Below are 24,565 nucleotides of genomic sequence, written 5' to 3'. Positions count from 1 at the left end.
TATTTTGGCAAATAACTATGGATTTTCTATGGGGAATTTGCTCTCATTTGCATAAGGTTAAAATGTATCAGTTCTCACTGTCTCATTCTGTGTCTATCCTACTTTGACACAGTTCTTTGAGAGTGATTCACTTGTACCATAGAAAATAAATGAGGACAGTTCTCCTTGTAGCTCTCCACCATGGAGGAAAATTTGGATTACTTTCAATGTGAACACTCCATTACTGTTCATGTTTAATACGTGTGTCTCGGTTTTTCTCAGTGTAGATTGAACCTGACAATACTCTGTATATTCTTCTGCAGGTTTTTCATTCTTATGATCATCATGAGACACTTGAGCTCCCTGCTAAATGACAGGCTAATGAAATTCTTTGGCTGCAGCTCCTCGTGGCGGGGTGAGGCAGATTCCATTACAGGCTTTACAGACTGACACCCCAAACACCGTTGAGTCAAATCCTAATCCCATATTGGTCTAAGCCTGGGTAATATTCTTTTTTTTATATAGGTCCTTTCATATTTCTCTCGCTCTCACGTCTCAGATAGCTATCAGCAGTTATTAGTACACTAAGGCATGAATGATGGCTGTAGAAATTAGACAGCTGTACCAACTTATCCAAGCTTCAACAGACAGATTCACTTGACTAAAAATGTGTCCAAACACCCCTTTGATGAAGTGACTGGCATCATACACATCATAAATACTCTGAATATGATTTTAATGAAAGCACCTGTCACTGTTTTTATTCAAGTGTGAAGCAGATGATTCAGAAACTGCTGAAAAGTCAGAAAACTTTCCAAATGTCAAAAAAACACATCAACCAGGAAATCTTTTGAAAACTGGGCAGGCTGTTCCTCAGAAACCGTTAATTGTTGCCAAATTGTAGACAGTCAGGAGACATCAAAAGTGAATTTAGTAATTGTATTCCAGAACCAGCTAATGGCCAAAATCATATAGTGGAGACTTGCAGCTGAAACACGTTTAGGAACATGGCCAGAATAACATACTTGGTGGCCCAAGGGCAAAAATTTGTTGTTGTGCCACTATTGACCCCATCTGTATAGCTTTACCCTAACTGCTTCCCCAAACCACAAGCATTCCAATGCCTAAATAATACCAAAGGTATTCATGTGTCAGTTATTTGAAAAGTTAAAAGATCGTTTTATTTTTCTCTGGATTCTCCAGCTTCCTTTTGCAGTCCAAAGACAAGCAGGTTAGGTTAAATACTGACACTAAAATGTCCAGTGGGTATGAATGTGAGCGAGACATTGTGTTTTATGTCTCTATATCTCAGTCCTGTCATTTCCTAGAGACCAGGTGTACCCTGCCTTGTACCCAGTGTCAGCTAAGATAAGCTCCAGCCCCCCTGTGACCTTGTATAGGAAAAGCAAGTATAGATAGCGGCTTGATGGGTAACGTTCTGCAAGGATATGCACCATGTAAACACATTATTGGCTGAAATAATCATGGTATTACAACTCGACTTTTTCTGCGGCCTTACAAGGCCAAGGCCACAATATCAGAAAAAAACAAAGAATCTAACAACCTTGTCTTTAACACTGTACTACTGCCAACAATCAAGTTGACAACTCCAGGGCTGAAAAATGACACCAACGCAGAAGTGCTGAAAAAACTGCAGTTCCTTCAATGGTCGCTTGAGGCTGGCTCCAAGAGTGACTCAATCCCTATAGACCCACATGTTCAAATGCCCAACTTTATTGCAGAAATAACATGTTTACAGGCTGAAAACCAAAAAACAAAAACCAGTTGTCTTTACAGCTAATTTCAACATCCATGACAACTGTACGGGGTATACATTTTTAAATAACCAACCTGTTTGAATTTCATTACGGCTTAAAATTATGCATAATTAGGGCATGGCCACTTTGAGTGACAGGTAGATAATGTGGATGGACAGTTTGCTACCACAGCGACAATGTTGGTTAGGGAATGTAACTGTGGTGTAACTGTGGATTTACAGTGCTCATGTAGCCTGGCTGTTGCTATTTCGGCTCTTTAAGTTCATGAATGTTAATTAAGATTTTGGTTGCCTAAAAATTCTTGTTCAGAATTTGTTTTATTAAAAGTCCCCCTAAGGAGTCAGATATTCCTTTTAATCAGCAAGTACATTCTATTTTAATAGTTTTAAGCACAAACTATATGTAAAGATGGATGACAGGTTTCCACTTCCTCCTACTGTACAAAAATGAAGCCAAAATGTCCAGGATACGGCCTCTGCAATTTTGCGCTGGGGATATCATTTAGAGTCAGAGATTTCGCAGTAGCAATCTAAACAGTATCAAGTTCTTGGCTCTACACCTGTCTTACCGATCATGAAAAGTATAGAACATGAGAACATCCAATGGCTTACACAACTGTCAATCAGGTCATCAAATCTCCTATTTAAAGCATTAAATAACTAATTATAACTGAACTTATCAGAACACAGTACACTTGAACAAATATCAGCATGTTAAAAAATACTTAAAACAACAGAAAAGATCTCTAGAAAAAAATTACTTGACTTGCACTTTCATCTTTTAGTTTGGCCCATTAACCAACATAGAGGGGTTGAGGTTCATGGCCTGTATTGCAATCAGCCACCAAGGGGCACTAGAGATGTTTTGGGTACAATTTTATGAGGTGGTCATGTTGTCCATCTTATGTACAGTCTATAGTTGAAGGCCTGTTTTTTGCTAGTAAAAGTAGCATTAGCTTAAGTGTTATCGTAGATATTATCCCTCACTGTGATTGCACCGTGCTGACCAAGCTAGGCACTAGTATTAGGGTTATCTCAGCCTCTCATCAAAACATGGTCGCTTTTGGCTCCAAAATTCAAACTTAAAGAGGGCAAAAAACCAAAAGTGGCTATGTTCATGATTTATGTAGTCTATGGGTACAATGTTGCGAAAACAAGTCTTCAAATGAAATGATGTACAACTGATATTTGAAGCCAGATCGATAAATTGGGGAGACCAATGTATCAGCTGATTTGAACTTGGCACAAAATTTGGAACATACTCTCATAATTTTCAAACTATTAATTCTGTTAACTTTGGTGATCCTCTGGTGCCACCATTAGGCTGATATTTGAGGTTTTGGGTGTAATGTCTTGACAGTTCTTTGATGGGTTGTGTGATAATTTAGTCCAGACATTCATGGCCTGCCATGATAGATTGTAATTATTTTGGGGATTGCTTCACTTTTCATTTAGCGTCATCATCAGGCTACATTTTTTCCCAATTGCCTGCTTTGCATAACTCTTATGTGATGGACATACTTTGATGATATTTTATGTTCAGGCGTATGTTTAAACTGCTGCTCAGTGCACTGAAATTGAGCCAGCAGTGCCAAGCCTTGGCCATTATTTACTGGACAATGCATTTCCATCACAATTTCTATACAGTCTTCACAGATATTAAACTTTTAGCTTCAAGCCTGCATAAAGCCTTTTGTGGACATTTTATCTAATTTCGCCATTGCCGGTCAGCTTTTGTAATTCAATACGGCTTAGTTAGCATGAAAATAGGTGGATGAAACATTTTTAATAACAAGAAGGCAATTACTAGAGACTTCATTAGGATCTTCTTATAATTGCATCAAGGCTCGCTGAGTATTGCTGCGCATAAAGGAAATCATCTTGATTCCTATCCCCTGCATATCTCATACCAGTCATCTCTCTGCATTGTTAAGCTGCTACAATATGTCTCACTGACCTGATGAGAACTTTATTACTGGGAAAGAGTCCAACTAAACCTTCTGTACTTCACCCAGCTCTGGAGTCCACAGCAAAGTGTTCAGTTTAATGTGCCAAGATTGGCAAGAACAGATCAGTCCTGTCTTAGAGACAAAAATCCACCCTCCTGTCCTTTCACAATGTTATGCATCATCATTTTCCCTCAACCTGCCTCATCTACTTCAGCATTTCCCAGAATACCTTTCAACAAGGGGGGTGCGCTTGTTGCCTTCAATCTCACAGGGGTTTGTGAGCAAATAAATATCTTGTTGCTCAGGAGCCGAGCGCTCTGGGAACACTGGGGTGTGTCTGCAGCCTGGCCCTTTCTTAAAATGCCAATTGCCTTGAAGCTGCATTGCATTCTGGTCCAGTGAGGGTACTGTGGGTGGAAGAAAAGGTATCTCTTTTTCTTCTATGATTGATTTCTTCCTGTATGATTGTTGAATCTTGGTCCAAAGTGGTGGTTTGCAATCAAAAGCAAAAATGTGTATGTCCTTTAATGTGTATATAATTTTGGATCAGATTCAGGCCTTAAAGGAGCATTTCACTGATTAAAAGAGGGTCCTCACTTAAAACAAATACTTTTAAAATTGGTGCTACATGACATGAGAAAATAGAGAAAAAGGTGTGGAGCATTCACTTTTACTCAGGATGTAAAAAACCTACAACTACCAGAATGCACTGTGCTGTACCAGACCAATCGAGTTCATCAGAAATTAGTCATAAATCCCCAAAATGAGTTAGCGTTTCAGCACCGTCAGTTCTCTCATCTGGAATTCTACTGGTTGTTTGAATGGGTTTTTGGTTAGATGTGGTTTCACTGCTGTGTTTATCGTTTGAGCTTTAGGTTTTTGTTTTCACGGTGCAGGAAGCAGTATGGCATCCACTTCCTGTTCACAAACACTCACTATTACAGTGACACAAGGTACTAAAATATTTTTCTGAAAACATTTTAGGAGAAAAATCTGCAATGCAGTAACATAATCTTGGTATATATTTGATCAGCACTACCAAGCTTTTAACTATAATCTATAATCTTGGTGTCCATGCTGGCCACATAGAAGGTAGGCAATATAAAAATACGGAAGTACAGCCTGAAGATCAAGCAACAGCCCGAGCCAGTGAAACTCAGCCACGCCAGATATGTCACCCATCAGTTTCACTGGTTGGGGAGGAGGGATATCTAGGTACTGGTTAGACAGAGCAAAGTTTCCCATAGTTCATTTACACATACTACCCACATTGTTTTGATACAAAGGTTGTTGTTCCCTTTAAGTTTCACTTTAAATGCCCCTGACCTCCTGCTGCTCCACGTGTGCCCAGAGTACACTTTTCACTCTGAGAGTTGCAACGCATACCCAAACAGTATAAATATATTTCAAAAACATTCCCAATGAACAGTCTAGCTCCAAAAATAGGAAATCAGTTTGTGGCAACTGATGTTTTACTTAAGGCAGGCTGGCACAAATTCAATTGTGGGAAACCCTGTGGAAGTGTCAAGGGACTCACAGTAAAAGCTGAAGTTTATAATCACAAGCAAAAATGTGTATGACCTTTCATTTCTGATCACAGTCAGGCCTTAATGTGACATTCAGATGAACTTGCTAGAATTTAATCTGCAAACAGCTGCTGACAATGTTTCTTTATAGATGGGACTAGAATAATCTATAAAAAATGCAATCAATATCCATGCACACACTTTGCAGGTTTGCCTGTCCTCAGGTGCTGTATAGCACACAGCGCACATATACACAGTCTTCTCTTCGTGTCTGCTTCTGGGGAACTCAAGGGCATTGTCAGCTTTATCAGTGCATAGTGATTCATCAGGCTAGTTGGTAAATAAGAGATGCTATCAGAGGCTCCTGGTGGCATTGAGGGCCCATGTCCTAATCAATAACATTCCAATTCTTCACTGATCTCCTTCTCTGATTAGCCGTTCTAATCCAATACACAATGTTGCTGTCTATTACTGAGCCAGGACAAAGCCTTCCCGTTAAACCCGCCTTTATCTGTGGTTTTGCGTTTACAACTGATATAAGATGGGCCTGTGCCAGCGGCTATGGCGAGGACATCCTCGGGCTCTTCTAATTGCTAATCCACTTGGGCCAGCAGATAACGGGGAGATTTTACATGGCCAGGCAGCGCCACAGGCAGTTAAGTGCAATGACTGTAGTGAGAGGTAACCAGTTGGTGCACAGAGACGGAGTAAGTTAAGGTAAAATGACTCGTAATTTTTCAAACCCCCTAAACGAAAACAGGAGAGTGTAGTGGCACTGATAATAAAGCAGGTTAAGAAAAGGAGGGGTGGTTGGGCTGTCAGCATGAGAAGAGCGGCGATGGCAGCAGGCACTTACTGACGTGGGAATACTGATGAGCCTAATTTGAGTCAATGAATATGAAATATGCATCAGAATTATGATCTGTGATGAGCACAAGTGAAGGAAGAGGAAATAAATCTGCATTAACTAGTCAGTGTTTAGCTGTGACACACATTAGTTCATAGACTTTCAAAGCTCCACCTCATTTGGGTAATTTCAGTAAATTATACCTGAATTACACTAAAGGGGCTCAAAGCAAAAATCAGAACGTATGAATTATCTGGACTCCATTCTCAACATGGAGGTGGCTGAGCCGGCAGCTAGCAGCTATATCCATAAACAGGGCTTAATAGGCCGCAGCACTGACAGAGCCAATGGTGCTAACTGGCAGGAAACCAGAAGATCTTTCTGCGACAATGTCCCAATATCATCACTAACAGCTGCATATGCACAGTGCAAAGTGGCAGCCATGAGCAAGCTAGCATGCACTAATACTCACATGCTTCTGGACCAGTTACCACAACAAACAGCAGTGAGGCTTGAATTACAACTAGGGATGTCAGTGTCCTCTTATTTTGCTTTCAATAGGCAGACAACCATTCTTCTTCAACTAGGCTACAAAAGAATAAAGAAGACAAGAAATACAGATGGCCTTTCCTTTTACTCTGGTGCACCATTGCTGTAGGGTGAGGCCCCACTATACGCGACTTCAGCTGACCAAAAATCTGCTTCCATTCATTGTGTGTTACGAAGCGACTGATTTTCTGTAAAAAGCATGCTGGGATACTGGCGACATGAACAAAGCTGGCTGCGTGACTAGAGTTTTAGTTAGTTTTAGCCCTATTTGAATTGCCTTAAAGACGCTATGTGTAGAAACTAAAATATAAACAATATAAACAATGTGTAAAAAATCTCATAATTCCTCTGAAGACACCTCAAGGACCCCTACGGACCCTGCATCTTACTTTACAAGGCCCCCTCTGAGAAGCTGTCTCTATAGAGATAAATAAACTCAAACCTAGTTGTGAAATGTTTGGTCAGATTAATGGTTCCTCTATTACAGGGAAATTGTTTTGCAATATTTAGATGAGTGTATATTGACTCTGTACCTCTTTGAATAATTTAAGTTCATTTTAAGCCTAGATGTCAAAAAGTGCACAACTCACTGCTACAGTAATGTTACATTAACTCTCTGAAACCTAATCAATTTGGCTGTCAAAAACATGAAAAGGAAGAAATTAACAACCAGAAATGACCCCCAAATTAATGTGAAAATAATAATAAAGTTATAAGAAAATTACCTGATTTTTTAAAAATATGTATCTTTTTCTGTAGGCTAATTTTAAATATATAATTATAAATATGGATTTCTTGATATTTTTCCCTAGTTATCTAATGATACCAGAATCCTACTGTAACAACAAGCATAAGCATAAGTTTATATTTAACAACTGCAGCAGATGTTTAACAGGATGCTGGATGTGACTGTTCTGACACTCATAATATTCACAGCTGTCCTTTTGTAACAGACATTTACAGTGTTGTCCTGCTTGAGATTACATAATACAATTGACAAAAAAAATGCTGAATTTCAAGATATTAAGAACTGTAAGAACTCACTCATTTCAGCATTAGTCATGCACCTTTATTTTTACTCACTAAACAACAAAAGTAATCTGCCTCACATTAAATAGTTTTACAGCAACACCATACTTTCTCATATTGTGGTGTTAGTGGTACCTTCCTCCCCTTAACTGGTCAGGTTCTCACCCCGGCACCTGTCTCATTTTGTGGAGCAGTCTTTCTGAGACTGTCTGTCTATTTGTCTGTCCAGCCTGAAGTTAAGGTAACAGGCAGTTGTTGCTGTGGCTTCACAGCATTTGCTGGTAGTGTTAGTTCACCAACAGCCATGCCTGTAGTCATTTAAAAAGGAAAAGGCCCTCCCTTAGGCTAGCTCCTGTCCCACAGCGAAGGTTTTATTCATTTTTCTGAGATACTGAGGCATGCTATTGGCTATTCTAAATGGATATCTATCACATTATTTTACATTTATACCGTGTTTAAGCATGTTTTATTTGTAGATTTTCATATTTTGGTGCATTAAGCATGGCCCCTAATCGTGGCTGTTTTTTCTGTATGAGCTGCATTTCCATGCACACCAATAATCCCAAGATAATGACATTAAAGCTCCTTCTTCCAACAAAAGGCCCTTTTTCATGGTTCATATTTTGTCATAAAAGAGAAGCACAGGTGTGACTAGTAACATTAACGTTGTCTCAGTTCCATTAAATGTTACAGTGGCCTTGACAGGGAGCCAGCATGCACAATGCCAGAGCCTTGGAACTGGTAAACCCAAGCAAAATGCCTCTTTATTAATGTCATTAACAGGACATATGCTTTTCCTGCCAAGACATGTTGAAATGTCTGCTGTGAGTATATCAGAGCATGTCTTAGAATTTTCATTATTTACCAACACTTTTCAGACTACGAGCTATCTCCTTGGGTTTTTGCGGAGTCCATTTATAGACTGGCATGTATTCCCCCTCAAAGGACAGTTTAATTACAGTATTTGCAGAAAGATACCCACAAGGGTATCACAGTAACATCTTGACATAGAGATCAGGTTCGAGGTTGAAACGAGAGAAACTGTGATGCTGTGGAGGAGGCATCCAAGCCATTAATCACGCTATCTTCTGCAGCATGGAAACAGGAATTTTAATAGATGGATAGAACTAATGTTTTTAGTCTTTAAGCTCTGATAAGCCCTCATTACACAGCATCAAGGGAATGCAAGTGTTGCTTGATATCTGCTGCATGTGTAAAAAGATAGCCGTTTGCTAACATCATCACCATAATAACTTTATGAGACTGAATATACTGTAGGTAAATGTTATTTTAGTCTGTAATTTTAACTACAGAAAAGTATTAAAGAAATAGATTTGTTTATTTGTGTAATTACAAATTACAGTATTTGCATGTTTCTGCAAACCATGAACCACAGGCATGTTAATATGTAGAGGCTATGTTGAAACTTTACATTTTGACTGGAAATACCTTGTTTTTTGTATGAAAAGCAGCAGTGTTTTGGGATAAAACCATCACTTTTTGTGGCATTATACCAGCCGGAAAAACAACAACAATTTTTGGAAAAAATAAAGTATAAAAATAAACAAATAAAAAGCAACTGGAAAAACACTCATTGTTCACTAAAAACCACCTACATTTTGAGTGTGAAAAGTTGCTGGAGGAACAGACATGGGTTGCTAAAAAAACATCTACATTTAGGGGCTGAAAAGCTGCTGGAAAAAAAACATGGGTCACTTAAAAACATTTTTTTATCAATGAATCTAGCGATTTTTAAATTTTTTTATTGATCTAACTATTATTTTTACTATTACTATTACTATAACTATTACTATTACTATTACTATTACTTTTACACTGCAGGGCATTATTCCCCAACAAAAAAATAGTCCAGTCTAACTGATAATCTGTGTTTTACAGTCTGATATAAAGTCTCTTCAAAATAAAATTAATGCAAGAGCTTGTTCCACTCAAGTAAAAGGAATGTAGTGCAATCTACATTTAGCAATCCAACAGCAAAATAAATAAAACAATGTAAAATTCACATACTTTCAGGAGGAGTAACAAAACAGTTACTCTTTGTTACAGTAACAAACCTCAAATCTAGCAGCCCAACAAAACATCTTACAGTAAAATTAATGCAATTTGAATATCACTATAACTTTACTCTTACAGAAATAATTCTAACTAGTAAATTCCTCCTGCATCAAAATAGCCCAGCCTTAACTGGCCTGTTTCACACAGCGCGCGTCAGGAGCACAAGACGTCAGCCTCGCCGTGCAGCAGCGTATTTCATGTGTGTAGTGTTCACACATGCAGCGTTTTTGCTACATCGCTGCCTGCTGCTATGAGTGCTGTATTTCTATTTCTACAAGCACAAGCTTCTGCACAGCCGACAACCTGATCCTGTAAATGTGGAAGCGGGGAAGTTGAAGTAAAACAGCTACAACTCTTTGTATTTCCTCATCACTGACAGAGAGACTTTAAACTGCAGTAGAAAGAGGTACGGAGTCAATATAATCATTCAGTTTTTCAGCAGTCTATTCCTGCTGACAAACGCTTCTGTCACGTGTAAAAAAAGGACGAGCCACCGTTTATCTAGTGTGCTGCAGCTGACACGCAGCTTCCCTGTCAAAACAAAAGCCCTCGGACAGCGTCTCTTGTTGACAGAATTCCATCAGTTGCTCATACAATGCATTTTGTTTTGAAACATTTACAGGGCCAGGGTGTCGGATGTGCAGGAGCTTGCACAACTTCATGAATGAGTGCAATTTGTGCTTTTAAATACAGAAATACAGCACTTATAGCAGCAGGCAGCGATGCAGCAGCAATGTTACAACAATGCTGTATGTGTGAACACCACACGCATGAACCAAGCTGCTGCTTGGAGAGGCTGACGTCTCGCTCTCATGACGCGTGCTGTTTGAAACAGGCCTTACATCCTTCTTGCGACACGTTGACACACGTTACGTAAATCAACATATTTACGTAATCGATTACATCGATTGTGTTGATGCGTCACCACTGGCACTAAACCACGCAAATATGACGTTTTTGTAATTTATAGAAATACTAAATGCCGACAGCAAAGGTCAGCACAGGTGTATCTATCTAAAGTTTTCTCACACTGTCTAGCTTTAGCCACCATAAGCTAGTGGTCATGCCAGACAGCCATAGAAGCAAAACTCTTTAGTGTATTGTATTAAGATGTGTGTTTTACACCCCATGAATCCAACTATTAAATTGAAAGAGGAAAAATGTAATATTTGTTATTTTCCAAGGTTTCATAGTCTTGCTTTAATTTTAGATTCAGAAGTTTCATATTGTACTTTGGCAGTTTGTTAACACAGCAGCTGCATGTTGTCGCCTTGAGGCATCTCAGGCTTTTAGAATAGTTTCTCACTCTTATCTGTCAAATCCACTGATTAGCTTCCTCCCTGCTGGATGCTGCCTGTTGATGTTGCATATAAAATGAGCTGACGAATATCACCAAGTTACCTTTCCCTTGCATTTTTCCCCGACACACAGAACAGCAAACTGAAGTTCCAAATTTCATTTTGCCATTATCACGCTTACGACAATTTCACAGCACAGCAATCACACTATAATGAACTTGCAAAAGCAATTAAAGCCTCTTTCCTGCAGAGGGACCTTCATGAATACAAGAACGACGGTTTTCTCACAGCCTCTAATCACAGAGCATTCCAGCCGAGGTGTCACATCGGCTTTGTTGTTTGCCCGATATCCCTTCAGGAGGCCTCAGTCGGGTCGTCTAATAAATACGCTTCGACCTGACAAAAGCTAATGGGACTTAATTGATATGACCCGCCACTGCTTCTCTCACACTTCAAATCACAGCTTCAACTTGAAACCAATATCTGAATTAGCTCAACATGTATTGACTGCAGACCTACAAAAGAATTCATCCAATATTTTTAGGTTAACAGGTGGGCTAGCCTGAGGGTCCTAACATCTCCTCAGTGATTATGGTCCAAACATAGAATCACTTAAGTCCTACTTGATTTAATTTATGAATGTGAAAAAATAAACAACTGGGGCTGAAACCCAATGTGTAAAAAAAGTTGGGATGAGGCTTTAAAAACACAATTAAAATCACTGCAACACAATTTAAAACTGAATCAGGGTTACTGAGCTTCAACAAGCTCTTAATTTTCATTGCATAACATTTAATACATCAAATAAGAGGAACAACAGGCCAAAAAAGCAGGTGTTCAGATGAGATGGAAAAAGAGAGCAAATGTTATGTTGGCTTGTAGCGTAAGTCTTTAATGCAGTTGAACAAGGTATAAAAGGGAAATCTGGTGATCAGTGGCTTAGTATCACACTTCCATGAAGTATGAGAAGTCAAGAGACAGATTTTCTTTTTTTAATATATATCCAATAATATATCAAATTTACTATGGTGTTCAGCACCACAAACATTCATTCCCAACATACATTTCCCATGATGCAACCTAGAAGCACATCATTAGAACAGGAATACTCAATGTGCTTTTCTTGGGGATCACATTTGCAAAATGACAGGAGGCCAGGGGCCAGTCAGAGTAGGTACATATAGGTTTCAAGGGTTTTAGGACATCTTTATGATTTTAGGACATTTTTAGGGTTTTAGGATGTATATAGGATTTTAAGACATTGATTTTAGGACGTTTCTAGACATTTCTGGGATTGTGGGACATTTCTAGATTTCTAAGACATGTTAAAGATTAGGACATTTTAGACTTTTAGGGACATTTTAGGATTTTAAGACATTTTTAGGATTTTAGGACATTTCTAGGATTTTAGGAGATTAGAGGCTCAGCTAAGACCTTTGTGGAGAGTTGCGGGGAATCCTCCATGGCAGAATTTTTTTTTTAGGATTATTTTTTGGGGATTTTTCCCTTTATCGATAGGACAGCTGTAGAATGACAGGAAATGTGGGAGAGAGAGGGGGAATGACACACAGCAAAGGGCCACAGGCTGGAATCGAACCCGGGCCGCTGCATAGGCCTTGGCACATGGGGCGCACACTCTAGCAGGTGAGCTATAGGCCACCCCAGAATGAATTTATCTTGCCACCCTGGCACCCAATCGGGGACAAGAAATTAAGCATCACTGCATTACAACCTCCCTGCATGATTAACAGCTAAACAGCTTTCAAACACGATGTCCGCCAGTTGCAGCTATGTCCTTCTGTTATGAATTTGTAGTCAATCAATCAAACAATTGACCATCCATCCAACTTATTACTTGATTAATTAACTGACAACCTTGTCAGTGTCACTGATTCAGTATCCAAATGCCTCCCCCTCTGTTCCTGAGTTCTGACATTGAGTGTAAGCCACATAAGTGTTTTGCAGAACATTTTGATGTCACTGTTGACCACTGACCTCTTGGATATAAAATGTCAGAACTTCATCATTATATTCTATAAGACAATTAGTGTGAGTATGAACTCATGGCCAAGAACATGTTTTATAAGGTCACTGACCTCATACCTTAACCTTTGACCATTAGATTCTAATCAGTTAAGTGGAGGCTAGTAAGCTAGTGGATTTTTGTGCTAAATTTGAAGAAATTCCCCCTAAGGCATTCTTGAGATATCGTATTCATGAGAACGGGTGGATGTACGCACGTCCAGATGGACAGACGGACAGACAACCTGAAAACATAATGCCTATAGCCTGAATGATCACTGGCGCAGAGGCATAAAAATGACTAATGCTGTTGATTCAATTTCGATCCACTTTATTTGATTTTAAAGAATTTTGATTTAACAATTTAAAAGGCCTAGTTTCTCAATTAGCTTCTCAGTAAGGATGAACACTTGCTTTAAAACAAGTGCTTGCAATTTTAAGTTTGAGGAGTTTGGGGTGTATCACACCAAATTTAAAACTGTTTTGTTTGTGCCATAGTTTGAATTTGACAGGGCTCAATTTGATAGAGTTGAGGACCTGTAATTTTGTGAACCAATAACAGGTTGACAGCATTTGAATTGCTTCATTACCTTGCTTAAATTTAAGTTTTAAAATGCTGATAAAACTAAAACAATTTTCCCCAAAGTTAAATTTAATCATGACTCATTTTTGTTATGAATATTTGATGTTTTTAAGAAATAAGTAACTTTAGACTCCAAGTTTTCAGAGCCTTTAAACTAGATGGTAGCACTTTGACTGATAACGATTGGTACCAACGTGTGATATTTTGCAATCAAATGTCAGCATGGGTTTTTCTATTTTCATTGCAAACTAAAAGGTATTCAGTGTTCCTTTCCAGAATTTAATGAAACTCTCCACTCTCCACACAGACTAAGGACATTCTTTCAGGGTAAGCTCTTTAAGAAAAGGTGACCCATAACAACTACTCAGCAATGATAAACTCTAATGTAGATGCCCTGAAATTAAATATCAATTTAAAAAAAGTTATTTAAAGGCTGAAATATTCAAATGTGCAATAAATTTGCAGTTTTATGACCATTTTGTAGCTGCAGTCAGGGAGGAGCTACCGCTGTAACACTATTTCAGAGAATGTGATCATAGCAGAAAAGCATTTGAGAATCAGTCCTATACATTTCTGTGAGTGGTGACTCGTGAAACTGGCAGAATTTGTGCTGATGTGGTACAGTATGGCCCTCCATCTAGCACTGCAAGGAGCTTAAAATGAGCACATACTGCACATATTGCTTGGCCCAGCTCTGATTACTGAAGCTGCTTTGCCTCTGTTGGCTTTTAGGCTTAAACCATCTGAGGCCACACTGATATTCTTACTGAAGGTCAGTCTAAGAAGCTGTAGTCAGGACCTGAAAGCATCTACATACACAGTAAGACTCTGCATTAATGCATGATGGTAGATCCTTCCTTTTTTCTGTGAGTGAAACAAATACTGTATCGTGTCTTAAATATAAAACTAGAAAGGCACTGAGAGAGCACAGACCTCTGCCAAAGCCAAGAGCCATGCCTTACAATAACATGGACCTGCCCTATGGTTCAGACCCACTCCAATATATGTGTTCTTCCTTGACCCATGCTGCACCCTTCTATTCAAAAATATAATTACACTTTCCAGGGATACTTAATGACACATGCTTTCTGCAAATGTACAGTACCTGTGGTTGCCAGCTAAATTCAAACTTACCTCTTACCTTGTTGGTGAAAATATGTGTTAACATAGAACACGATGCCTGCACTCTAAGAACAACTCTGCACCATCAAAGTTATAGAAAGTTTTTTTTTCAGTGGATTCAAGCAAAGAATTTAACTGAGATATAGATTACATGACAACTAATGGTTTTACTAGCAGCTACTTATCAAATGTCTACATATATATAAATATATATATACACGACGTAGTTGTGTTATGAGAGCCATAATAGAAAGGCAAGCCCCTTTAACACGGCAGCGGCCAGGTATGAGATTTCTAGGGAGGGACAGTCCATGATTTCACAGAGGAATTGTGGATCCAAACCTTTTGAAGAATTATGCAATGCAATAACATCAACAAGCACATAGCCATAGCATCATCTGACCTATAAGAGCCAAAAAAAGTGTTTCCATTGCCATATCCGCAATTTCAATTTGCACATTTTGAGGATCTTTGGAAACTTGCCTATTGATTGGGAACAAGCCTTCTCAAGTGGGGAGACTCGTTGGTACCCTTAGAACCAATTTTTCATTCAGATATTTTGAGGTGAGAGTTCAAGGGGCCCCTTTGAAAATAGCCAAGCCGTCCCTTGCCAAAATTTTGCCTAAATTTGGAATGTTATCTCGTCCCCTTCCCAACAAGCTATGCTGACATGGTTGGTACCAATGGATGCCTTAGATTGTCTAGTTTTACAAGATACAACAACTTTCTTAAAAACGGTAATTAAAGATAGCAGAACTGTGGTGGATGTTTACTTTTAACGTCATGATAAGCAACCTGCACATTTGATTATAGGTGTTTGAACACATTCGCCAGGAGTGGTAGTAATTTAATGAAACCACTACAGCTGAGTGGTTCATCCAGTTTCTTTATCACAATAGTGGTATGACAAGGTAAATGTAAGCACATACTAAAAACTCTAGGTTCTCACTGGTATTTTTCCTGTAAAAAGTACATTGTAATGAGAATTAAAAAAACTGTGAGCCCTCTTTTACAAGTTGTACAAAATCACCAGATGGCTGCACAACCTTGCTCTCCATTACATGTTAACACTGGCTGGAAGAAAGTCATAAGGTTTATCTTACCTGTGTTGAGGTCCTTATACTCCTGGGAAAAATGCTCATTCTGGTGTACCCATTCCCCATTGCATTTGAAGAAGATCTGTAAGGCGGGCGCGGCTCGACAGTACAGCTTAATGGGGTTGCTCTTGACGATATAAGCATCCTCCGGCTCCTGGATGAAGTGTGGCAAGGTGCCCTGCACTGAGGGTAGGGCGTCAGGCTGAGCATCCCCTGTGGCACCTGCAAACCCAACACCTCGGTTACTCCATCATCCCAAATCTCTTTCACATGAAAGGAACAATAGCTTGTCTGACAGAAACAAAGGCAAATCCCTTTCAGTTGGATGCACAATTTAGCAGTGAGAAACACTTTCAACTGCAGTTTTTACTTTAAAAAAAACCATATAACGGCAACTGCTTGCAAATTCAAAATGATTGCTCCATGGACAATGTTTTGAATTCAAAGGCCAACATATTATAGACAGGCAAAGAATACACAGAGTACAAATGGTCCCCCATTCTAGCAAAACTGTTCTCCTCAGAGCAATTTGCAGATGAATGAAATCAGAGCGAACCAAGTGGAGAGGAATTAGGAGGGACTGATTACCCAAATTGTGGCTGTGGAGTCTGAATACATCTTATCTCAGCCACAAGGCCCAGATTTTGGTCCACACATAAACAGCCTTTGTGCTGCCGCCAACATGCCACCGTGTCTTTAACGACAATTCACAGCAGGTTAGCCCCTTTCTTTTAGTTAGGCGAGCACCCAGTCCAGTTCACAACCAATTGTTTGGCGTGGCAGCTCATCGATCTGAACACAGTTTTGAAAACACAATCTCAGGTTTTGAGAGCTTGACTTTGTTTAGGGTAATTTGATTTTTTTGACTTTGAAGGTAGGTCTCAGCCTCACATGGTTACCTGGGCTCGCCTCCTCTGGGTGAAGCACAGAGAGCTCTGCGGGCTGGGGGAAAATAAGGAACAGGATGTTTGTGATCCTGCCATCCACGGGATCCTTCTCAGAATTACACCTCAGTCCCATCAAGGCAGCTCCAGCTAAGCTATTCAGTGCCGTAAAAGCCCATGAAAGCTATTATGCCCCACCATCAAATCCAATTCTGTCCCCTGAAATCGAATCGGCCCTCTCACCACCTCTCTCAATCAATGTTGTCCTTGTTAAATGGGTAAATGAATGGATGCAGGTGTAAAGAGAGGCCACACATAAAACAAACAGGCAGGGAGGTGAATGAATGGAAATAATATGCTGACATTACCCACTGCAGGACAGCTAGATGTCTTTATCATAGTGATACTACACACATTTCCTTTAGCTATTCATACCTCCATTATAACCTGTTTTTTTTTGTGTTCAATCCGTCCTGAAAAAATGAAAACAGCCAGGCACTAACAGGACTGATATATTATGATCAAAACTTCCATTAGGCGGCATAGTAAGTAACATTATATGTTAATGTAACCTATACATTCATGGCATGCAGAGAGATTTGTTTTGTGGAGGAGGAATTACATGTGAAACCTTGTGATATAACGGAATACCAGACATAGTCGAAATGTATAACATTTACGTTTGTTACTGTTAAAGTATTTTTGAATACCAGTAATGTTTTTGTGTAGCCTAATTAAAAATCAGTAATTTAAAACAAGCATTGTACCTACTTTTCCACATTTTATGTCACATCTATTACAGAGTAAAAACAAAGGTCACATGAAAAGGGGGTGTGGGCACTATGCTTCTGCATATTACTGCATATTACTGTGGTTAACCTTGGCTGCTCTGCACTGAGGACCACCTAGGTCTGGTGGAAGCCAGTTAGCCCACCATACATTCAGCACTAGCCTTGTTAACACTGCTAACAGAGGTCAAGACACTGCTAACAGAGTTTTGTGGTCAAGAATTTAGCTGTTTACTCAACGGGCTGACCTAGGGGGAGGCCATAGAGTGGGCACAAAGTTTTCACAGCAAGCCTGTTCTCACACTATTAGTCACAACATTGTTCAGTCTCAAAATTAGTGGTGCTGCTAGCTAGCTCTCACACAGCCAAGGCTAACATTAGCTAACCAGTGGAGACCAGAAGGTGGGCAGTGGGCGCTATATTTCTGCAAATTTATTTGGTTAGCATATCATTTAGCCACTGGTTAACGTGAACTATGTTAACACCCTAGCTTTGCTGACACTGGTAACAGAGCTAATAGCAATAAATATCTAGCAATGCTAAAGGGTATTTGCAGCTCAAAATTAAGCCATTTACTCACCAGGCCAACCTGGGAGGAGAATGGGCGCAATGTTTTCACTGCATGGGTCATGGCATCATTGCCCTGACAAATAAGTGGTGTCACTAGCGAAGTCAGAATTGTCAAGACAAATCAGATTTTAAGTATTAAAGTTTAATCAGGGCTCAGCATTCGTTGTGACAGCATCACTCGTGTGATATAGTAAACAAGCTAAACAACAACAGATCCTAAATGCGCACAACATTTTTTGCTGAAACTAAATATCAAACAAAAGCCAAAGACTGTGTCATATTAAGTTGCTATAAGCTGTAAATTCACCACTTATGAGCAGAAGAGAGAAAATAATGTTATCTTGGCACCTTGCAGGGCAGAGGTCTTCCCCCTCTGTGTCGCTGCAGCCTATACCAAAGAGTAGCATGACAGTCTAGAGCACTTACTCAGCAGCGAAGTCTGAGGACCAAAACATCCCACAGCACACTGACCAGCAAAAATACAACTGACTGATGATTCAAATCAAATGATTCGGTGGTGTACAGCACAGAAGAGTAACAAATTCAACCCATAAGGCCAACATGAGTAACCAGTCAAAAATATTACAGCAGTTAACCAGATTATGATTAACCAATGACATCCCTATGCAGAACAACATAAAAAACATTAGAAATTATGTCGTTATGTGAAATAGTAAAGATCAAAAACACTGAACAAAACAAAAACATTTACAATACACCTTTCAAGGTCTTTCATCTTTCATTGTAGACAATCAAAAGTAATTGTACATTTGTGATTATACATTGACCAAAAAGGTCGTTCACGGCACAAATTGTCTTTTTGGTGAAGGTGTATGATTGAAATAATGGTGTTTGCTGACCCATCAACCACTTCAACCTCATCCCTACACAGACTTTTTCACTCTTTATACTATGCATGGGGTTAAAACAGTAAAATGGCTCATTATTAAAGTAACAAAAACAACAATTCTTAGTTCCAGGTAATTATCCACTATGGAAAACATCTGTATGAATTTTAAATTCCATTTCTGCCAGTATGTCCTCCTAAATCCTTTTAAAGACGTATTTTTACGAAAGGCATTCCTATAATCTCTTTTTTATAGATTGTTTTATTAATATATGGTACCTGAAATTGTAGTTTAGTCTTGCATTGCCCTGTTTTGATTTTGTTCTCAACCACTGATTTTAAATTTTTCTTCTGTGTTGTATTTCTGTTTTTCCAACAATTTTTCTTGTGAATTGTTCTTACATTTTTTCTTTTGTGTGGTGTTCTATTTTTTTTTCCTGTGTGTGTTTTCTGATTTTTATGTGTACAGCACTTTGTAACGTTGGTTCTGATAAGTTCTATATAAATAAACTTTATTATTATTATTATTAAATCCTACACATTGAACCTTTAACAAAGACTGGAATAAAAAACAAATGTCTGGCTCTGCTTCATTATATTTTATCCTTTAAAAAAACCCAACCCAGTTCATTCTATGTATAAACAGAATAAAATCATTAACATCTGTTGCATGCAGAAAGACTTAGTTGTATAGGCAGTTAACTGAAATGAGATATGACAAGTGTAGCACATAAGAAATACACAAAACATGCAGGTACAGTGTGACTGTGATGAAAACACGACATTATGCTCAAAACCAGCAATTTCTACATAATCAGTGAAAAACTGGGTGATAGGGACAAAAGTGGATGACGGGTTCGGGGAACGTGTCTGAAATCAATTCATTATTTCAATCTGCATAGGAACTCGGGCCAGTGCACACATCTGATGCAAAACTGACTCCTATCCTGACATTTCTAATTTCTTTCTGGCACCACTTCCACCCTTGTTGTTTTTAATACATTTGTAGCCATTTTCGTATTCATGTCATACATGGCATTTAAAAAACAAACAGTGGTGAAAGAATATGCTGTGAAGAAATCAATGTGGCTGGGGTTTCTTAATGTTGAAAATCACAGGCAGCCCTGCAATTTAATCCGAGTTTTGCTCTCAGAGGGCTGGCAGTCTTTCTTTGTCCATCTACAGACAGTATATAACCACATGTGGAGGCAAGCTATTACACCAGCTACCACAAGCTGTTTTCCACACACTGAGGTTGTCTTCATCTCAGCCCTTTGCTGTATAAATTATACATCCTCTGCATCACACAGAGCCTGGTTCTTTTCCCTTTCCTTTCCCTTTTTTTTTGTTAAACAAAGACCAGTTTAAAATGACACCTTGCAGGTAATTATCGTTCTCATCTTCAGGCAATCTGTTGGATTTGCAAAGAATGTAGGAACTTTGTGTAACCTGGTACAACCTCTGCCTTGTCAACACCTATCTGTAGGAGAGCTATTTTCAAAGGAACGTTGCCAGTGCCTGTCTGCACACTGTGCTGTGACTCTGGCAAACTTTGGAGGCGTTTTCTTCCAAAAGAGCAAAGTTTCTCCTCTGGGCGTGCATTAATAAGAAAAAGCACACAGCTCTTACATGAGCAGATGTTATGATCTGACTACTTAACTAAATTCACCAGCAGAATTTCATTTTTAGATATATAAATATAAAGGTGAAGCACTTACAATCGGTATGGATAAATAATGGCTACTATTAACTGCAATGCAATTTCAACAAAACAATGGGTATTACATCTACTCTTAAATGACCCTGCGAACTGGAAGGTGGATTATTTAGGAGATGATTACAGCAGCAGCTGAGAGAAGAACACTCACAGAATATTTCCTGCCTTTATCATGTTATCATTTACTATATATTACCACTTTAAAGACAACATACCTTTCAGTGGATAAGGAGGTTTTTAGATCTACAAAACACAGATTTAAAAAAGTCAAACATGCATGATGGTCAAGATGAAAACACAGCAGCTTCATGAGCCCCTGAACAGCTTACGTTTTCGAGCTTTATACCTAAAAATAGCCAAAGACAAGTGTTACCTTAACTCCAGTGGAGATGACAAGAGACAAAAACCACAGTTCTCTTTCTGTGCAAAAATGCACAAAAATTCAGCCAAGCCAGAGTTATCCAAATACGTTAAGTTAATTTTTTTAAAATACAAAATTCCAACCTTTCATCTCCAGAGACTATATTTCTTTGCTGGGTTGCAGTGGTTGGAAAGTAACACAGCGAACAATCACTCTTTCAATGCACATATGAGCATGTGAGTACTGGTTTGAGACCGACATGAGAATATGTGGATAACTTTCAACCATCTAACTTTTTAAGGTTATTTTTCTGTCTTTTCTATACATGTGTATGTGACACTAACCACTAAACTAACCACGATTTGATTCAGAATCCATTCTCCAATTCTCAAAACGATCTCAATTCAAAATCAATTCCCGATTTAAAATATAGGAGGTGTAATTTCAGGATCTACCCCAGTCTGTTTTGCCAGTGGCATATTATGTTATGAAAGCAAAGTATGTGTGATTTTATGGAGGTTATATATTGTACAAGCTTTTTTGTTGTAGAAAACCTTTCTCCCAAGTATTGGGAATCGGGAAGTGAAAAATTAACATTGTAATTATTATAGTTGATAATTACAACACAGATTGAACACAGAGTTTGCATTCATATCAGGCCCTCCTGCTTGTTAGACTGTCTCCTGATTTACCCTTGTCTCATTATTATTATAGGGGCTTCCAGAGTTTAATCTAATGCATGAGGCGCTACCAATAACACAGAGCGATAGATATAGTAGGATTAGGCCAATCATAGTGCAGTTTGCTTAAGATGATGTTCCGATTTGTGAGACCAAAACAAACCTCTGACGTCTCTCCAAAGGAACCATGGAAAACCAATATGGCATTTAGCATCGATGCTAATGTACTTTTATCATCGAAATATGGATAAAATATGGACGGAAGACACCCAATATCGGATCTATCATTATGACTTTATTGAAAAAGGTCCCATGAAAACATCCGAATTTCCCAGGCTGGATACTGAGGCTTCTAAAAGAGCTACAATGCACCGTAGTCATCACTCTGAACAGCACAGCCAGCAGCTTTCACTGGCAAAAAAAGTAAGGCAATCCGACAAACGGTCTCAAATAATTAAGACTTCTCCTAATTATATCAATTTTAGAGGGCTAAGAATAGACTATATTTAGTAAATATAGTTTATTATAGATGTTAAGGATTTTTTAATCCATTCTGAATCATCAAACACGAGAATCGAGATTCTTATGTGAATCGCTTTTTTTCCCCCACCCCTAATAATTATACTGTGATACCTCACAGGCTTAATAGGCTCAGCCGTAGCTGTCGCTGTTTCAGTGCGTTATTAAATCATTAAAGTAACTAATGTTTTGATAGCCTAAAAAAATGTTCTTCAGTGTTTGGTTGTACTAAAAGACCCTCTTAGGAGTCAGGTAGTCTATATTCAGTTTTCCAGTAAGTAGGCCTTCATTTTGTTTTAATGGTTTTAAGTTGTTTTCTTTGCTAATGAAAATTAGCAACATCACAGTTAACATTAACTGCAAATACACCATAGTAACCAAGTTGGCAGTTAGCATCAGGGTTATCTCCACCCTGTTATCCAAACATTATTACTTCTGGCTTCAAAAATTCAAATGGTGACAGCCAAAATGCTGAGCTTCAAAATGGAGGTCCACAAACCAAAGGGTGACGTCACAGCAGTTTCACCCATTATTTGCAACAGTCTGTGGTTTAGACCTTGACATTACATCATTTTAAGGGGCAAATTTGAAAATCTTGGGAATCACTTTGCCATGAGCTTCACAGTCACCAGATCACAAAGAAACTGAACACTAAAGGGAGGTTTGGAAGATGTGTAAGACAGTCACCACCATGATGAAAAACTGAATGAGGAAACATCTTTGGAAGAATGCTGGTTATTCTTCAAAGTTCCAGAGACTTGGAGAATTAGAAGCTTGGCTTGTATGTGTGTGTTTCTACCTATCTGTATGTCTGTATATTGTATGTAACACGTTGTATAACCCAATCAACTATTTTTTAGTTTTCAAAACGTGAGGGTACAAATCTCTACAACATCTTCATTTAAAGCTTCCAAAAACCTTTGCATCAATATGCTAATTTTGTCTTTATTAATTAGACATTCAAATCTTAGAGGACTACCGTACAGTATATTTAAAAAACAGGCGCCACCAGTAGAACTCTTTTTTGTCTTTGTGTTAATGTAATTACCAATAATGTCAGAAACAAAAGCATGAATGCAAGTGCTGACTACAGATCAAGAAAACAGCTTTCACTGCTTTCACAAATTTATATGAAGCCATGCTAATACAACTAAAATTGTTCAACCAGAGAGAAACACTGCTTCAGCATAATTTAAAGCACTAACACATTTAATGGTCGGGGCATGTAATTCTCCTCCATCCAACACCTTCCTCGCCATTGAGCATCCTTACTCTAATCAGCTAATTGCTGCTATGATGAATAAAAATAACTCGACACTGCCCAGCCCAGACGAGCCTCTCCATTCTCCATTCTCTCTTTTCTTTTTTTTTCCCACATTGCACGACAACTAATGATGCACCCGCTCCTTTTCTATGAATGTTTAAACATTCAGCACCTCCAAAGGTAGCAGATAATTGGAACAAGGTGACAATCCATGCTCCATAAACCTGGAGCCGTAGCGCTGGCTGCTCCACTCGTGATGGATGCTCATAAATATCAGCCTTAATGAAGGAAATGACTGTGGCGCCAATAAGTCACTTATTTCCTCATTACGCTGGTTAATTTTAACACTGCCTCTAAAATGCTCCCTCACCCTATCTGCTGCCAGTCACAGGTTTCCACCTGACTTAACATGAGGCTCAGTGCAGTGGACCTGCAGCTGATAAATGCCCTGGGTATCAATCTGCATACAGGGACAGCGACGGCATGGCAGTGGTGCGGTCGGCTCAGGCTGGCAGACAAAGCCCCTGAGCCGGGGGACCATGTTGAACAAAAGCAGATTCAAATCAGCAATCTCTTAGAGACATGCCAGGGCAATAAGCACTACACGGTGTGTTTGGATATGCAAGGAAGGATTGGGAAAGTGCAGGGTTTAATGATGGAGTGCACAGTCATGCAGCTTTAAAAGAGCGGCTATGGACTTTTAGAATATTGCCTGTGAAACCATTTCTTTGGAAACAATCTCTGCTTGTGGACCCTTGAGACTGCTATGTTTGTTACAGCCCACAATGCCAAGGTGTTGGACCACAAACAACATATTGACAGTTTTGTGAAGTTGTTTTCTGAGGTCATGAGGTTCTCGGTGGTTTGAATATTCTCAGCCAGACTCTATACAAAAGTGCATTTTAAAGCCAAGTTTCAGAGTTTCAGAATCCCTGCATCTTTAAATTGCTGTGCTGACACCACAAGACTTTTTCTGATTTTTCAGACCGCTGTCTTGTGACATAGGAACCAATAAACCTTTCTAAGACAAGGTCTGATAACAAGACTAAAGATCTGTGGCTGGTCTGGATGAGCACAACTG

At 39.0% G+C, this 24,565-nt stretch overlaps 1 protein-coding gene across 1 annotated transcript in view; it reads right to left on the bottom strand.

The window, feature by feature from the left end:
• unc5db (unc-5 netrin receptor Db) overlaps positions 1–24,565 on the bottom strand; it is a 269,867-nt gene that overhangs the window by 139,749 nt on the left and 105,553 nt on the right. Inside the window, exon 2 of the mRNA XM_042488868.1 lies at positions 15,861–16,076. Within this exon, the coding sequence (XP_042344802.1) occupies positions 15,861–16,076 (216 nt within the window). The remainder of the gene's footprint in view (positions 1–15,860; positions 16,077–24,565) is intronic.

This window comes from Plectropomus leopardus, chromosome 6 (genome assembly GCF_008729295.1).
Source record: "Plectropomus leopardus isolate mb chromosome 6, YSFRI_Pleo_2.0, whole genome shotgun sequence".
NCBI classification, from domain to species: domain Eukaryota; kingdom Metazoa; phylum Chordata; class Actinopteri; order Perciformes; family Serranidae; genus Plectropomus; species Plectropomus leopardus.
This window is presented reverse-complemented; position numbering and strand designations above follow the sequence as displayed.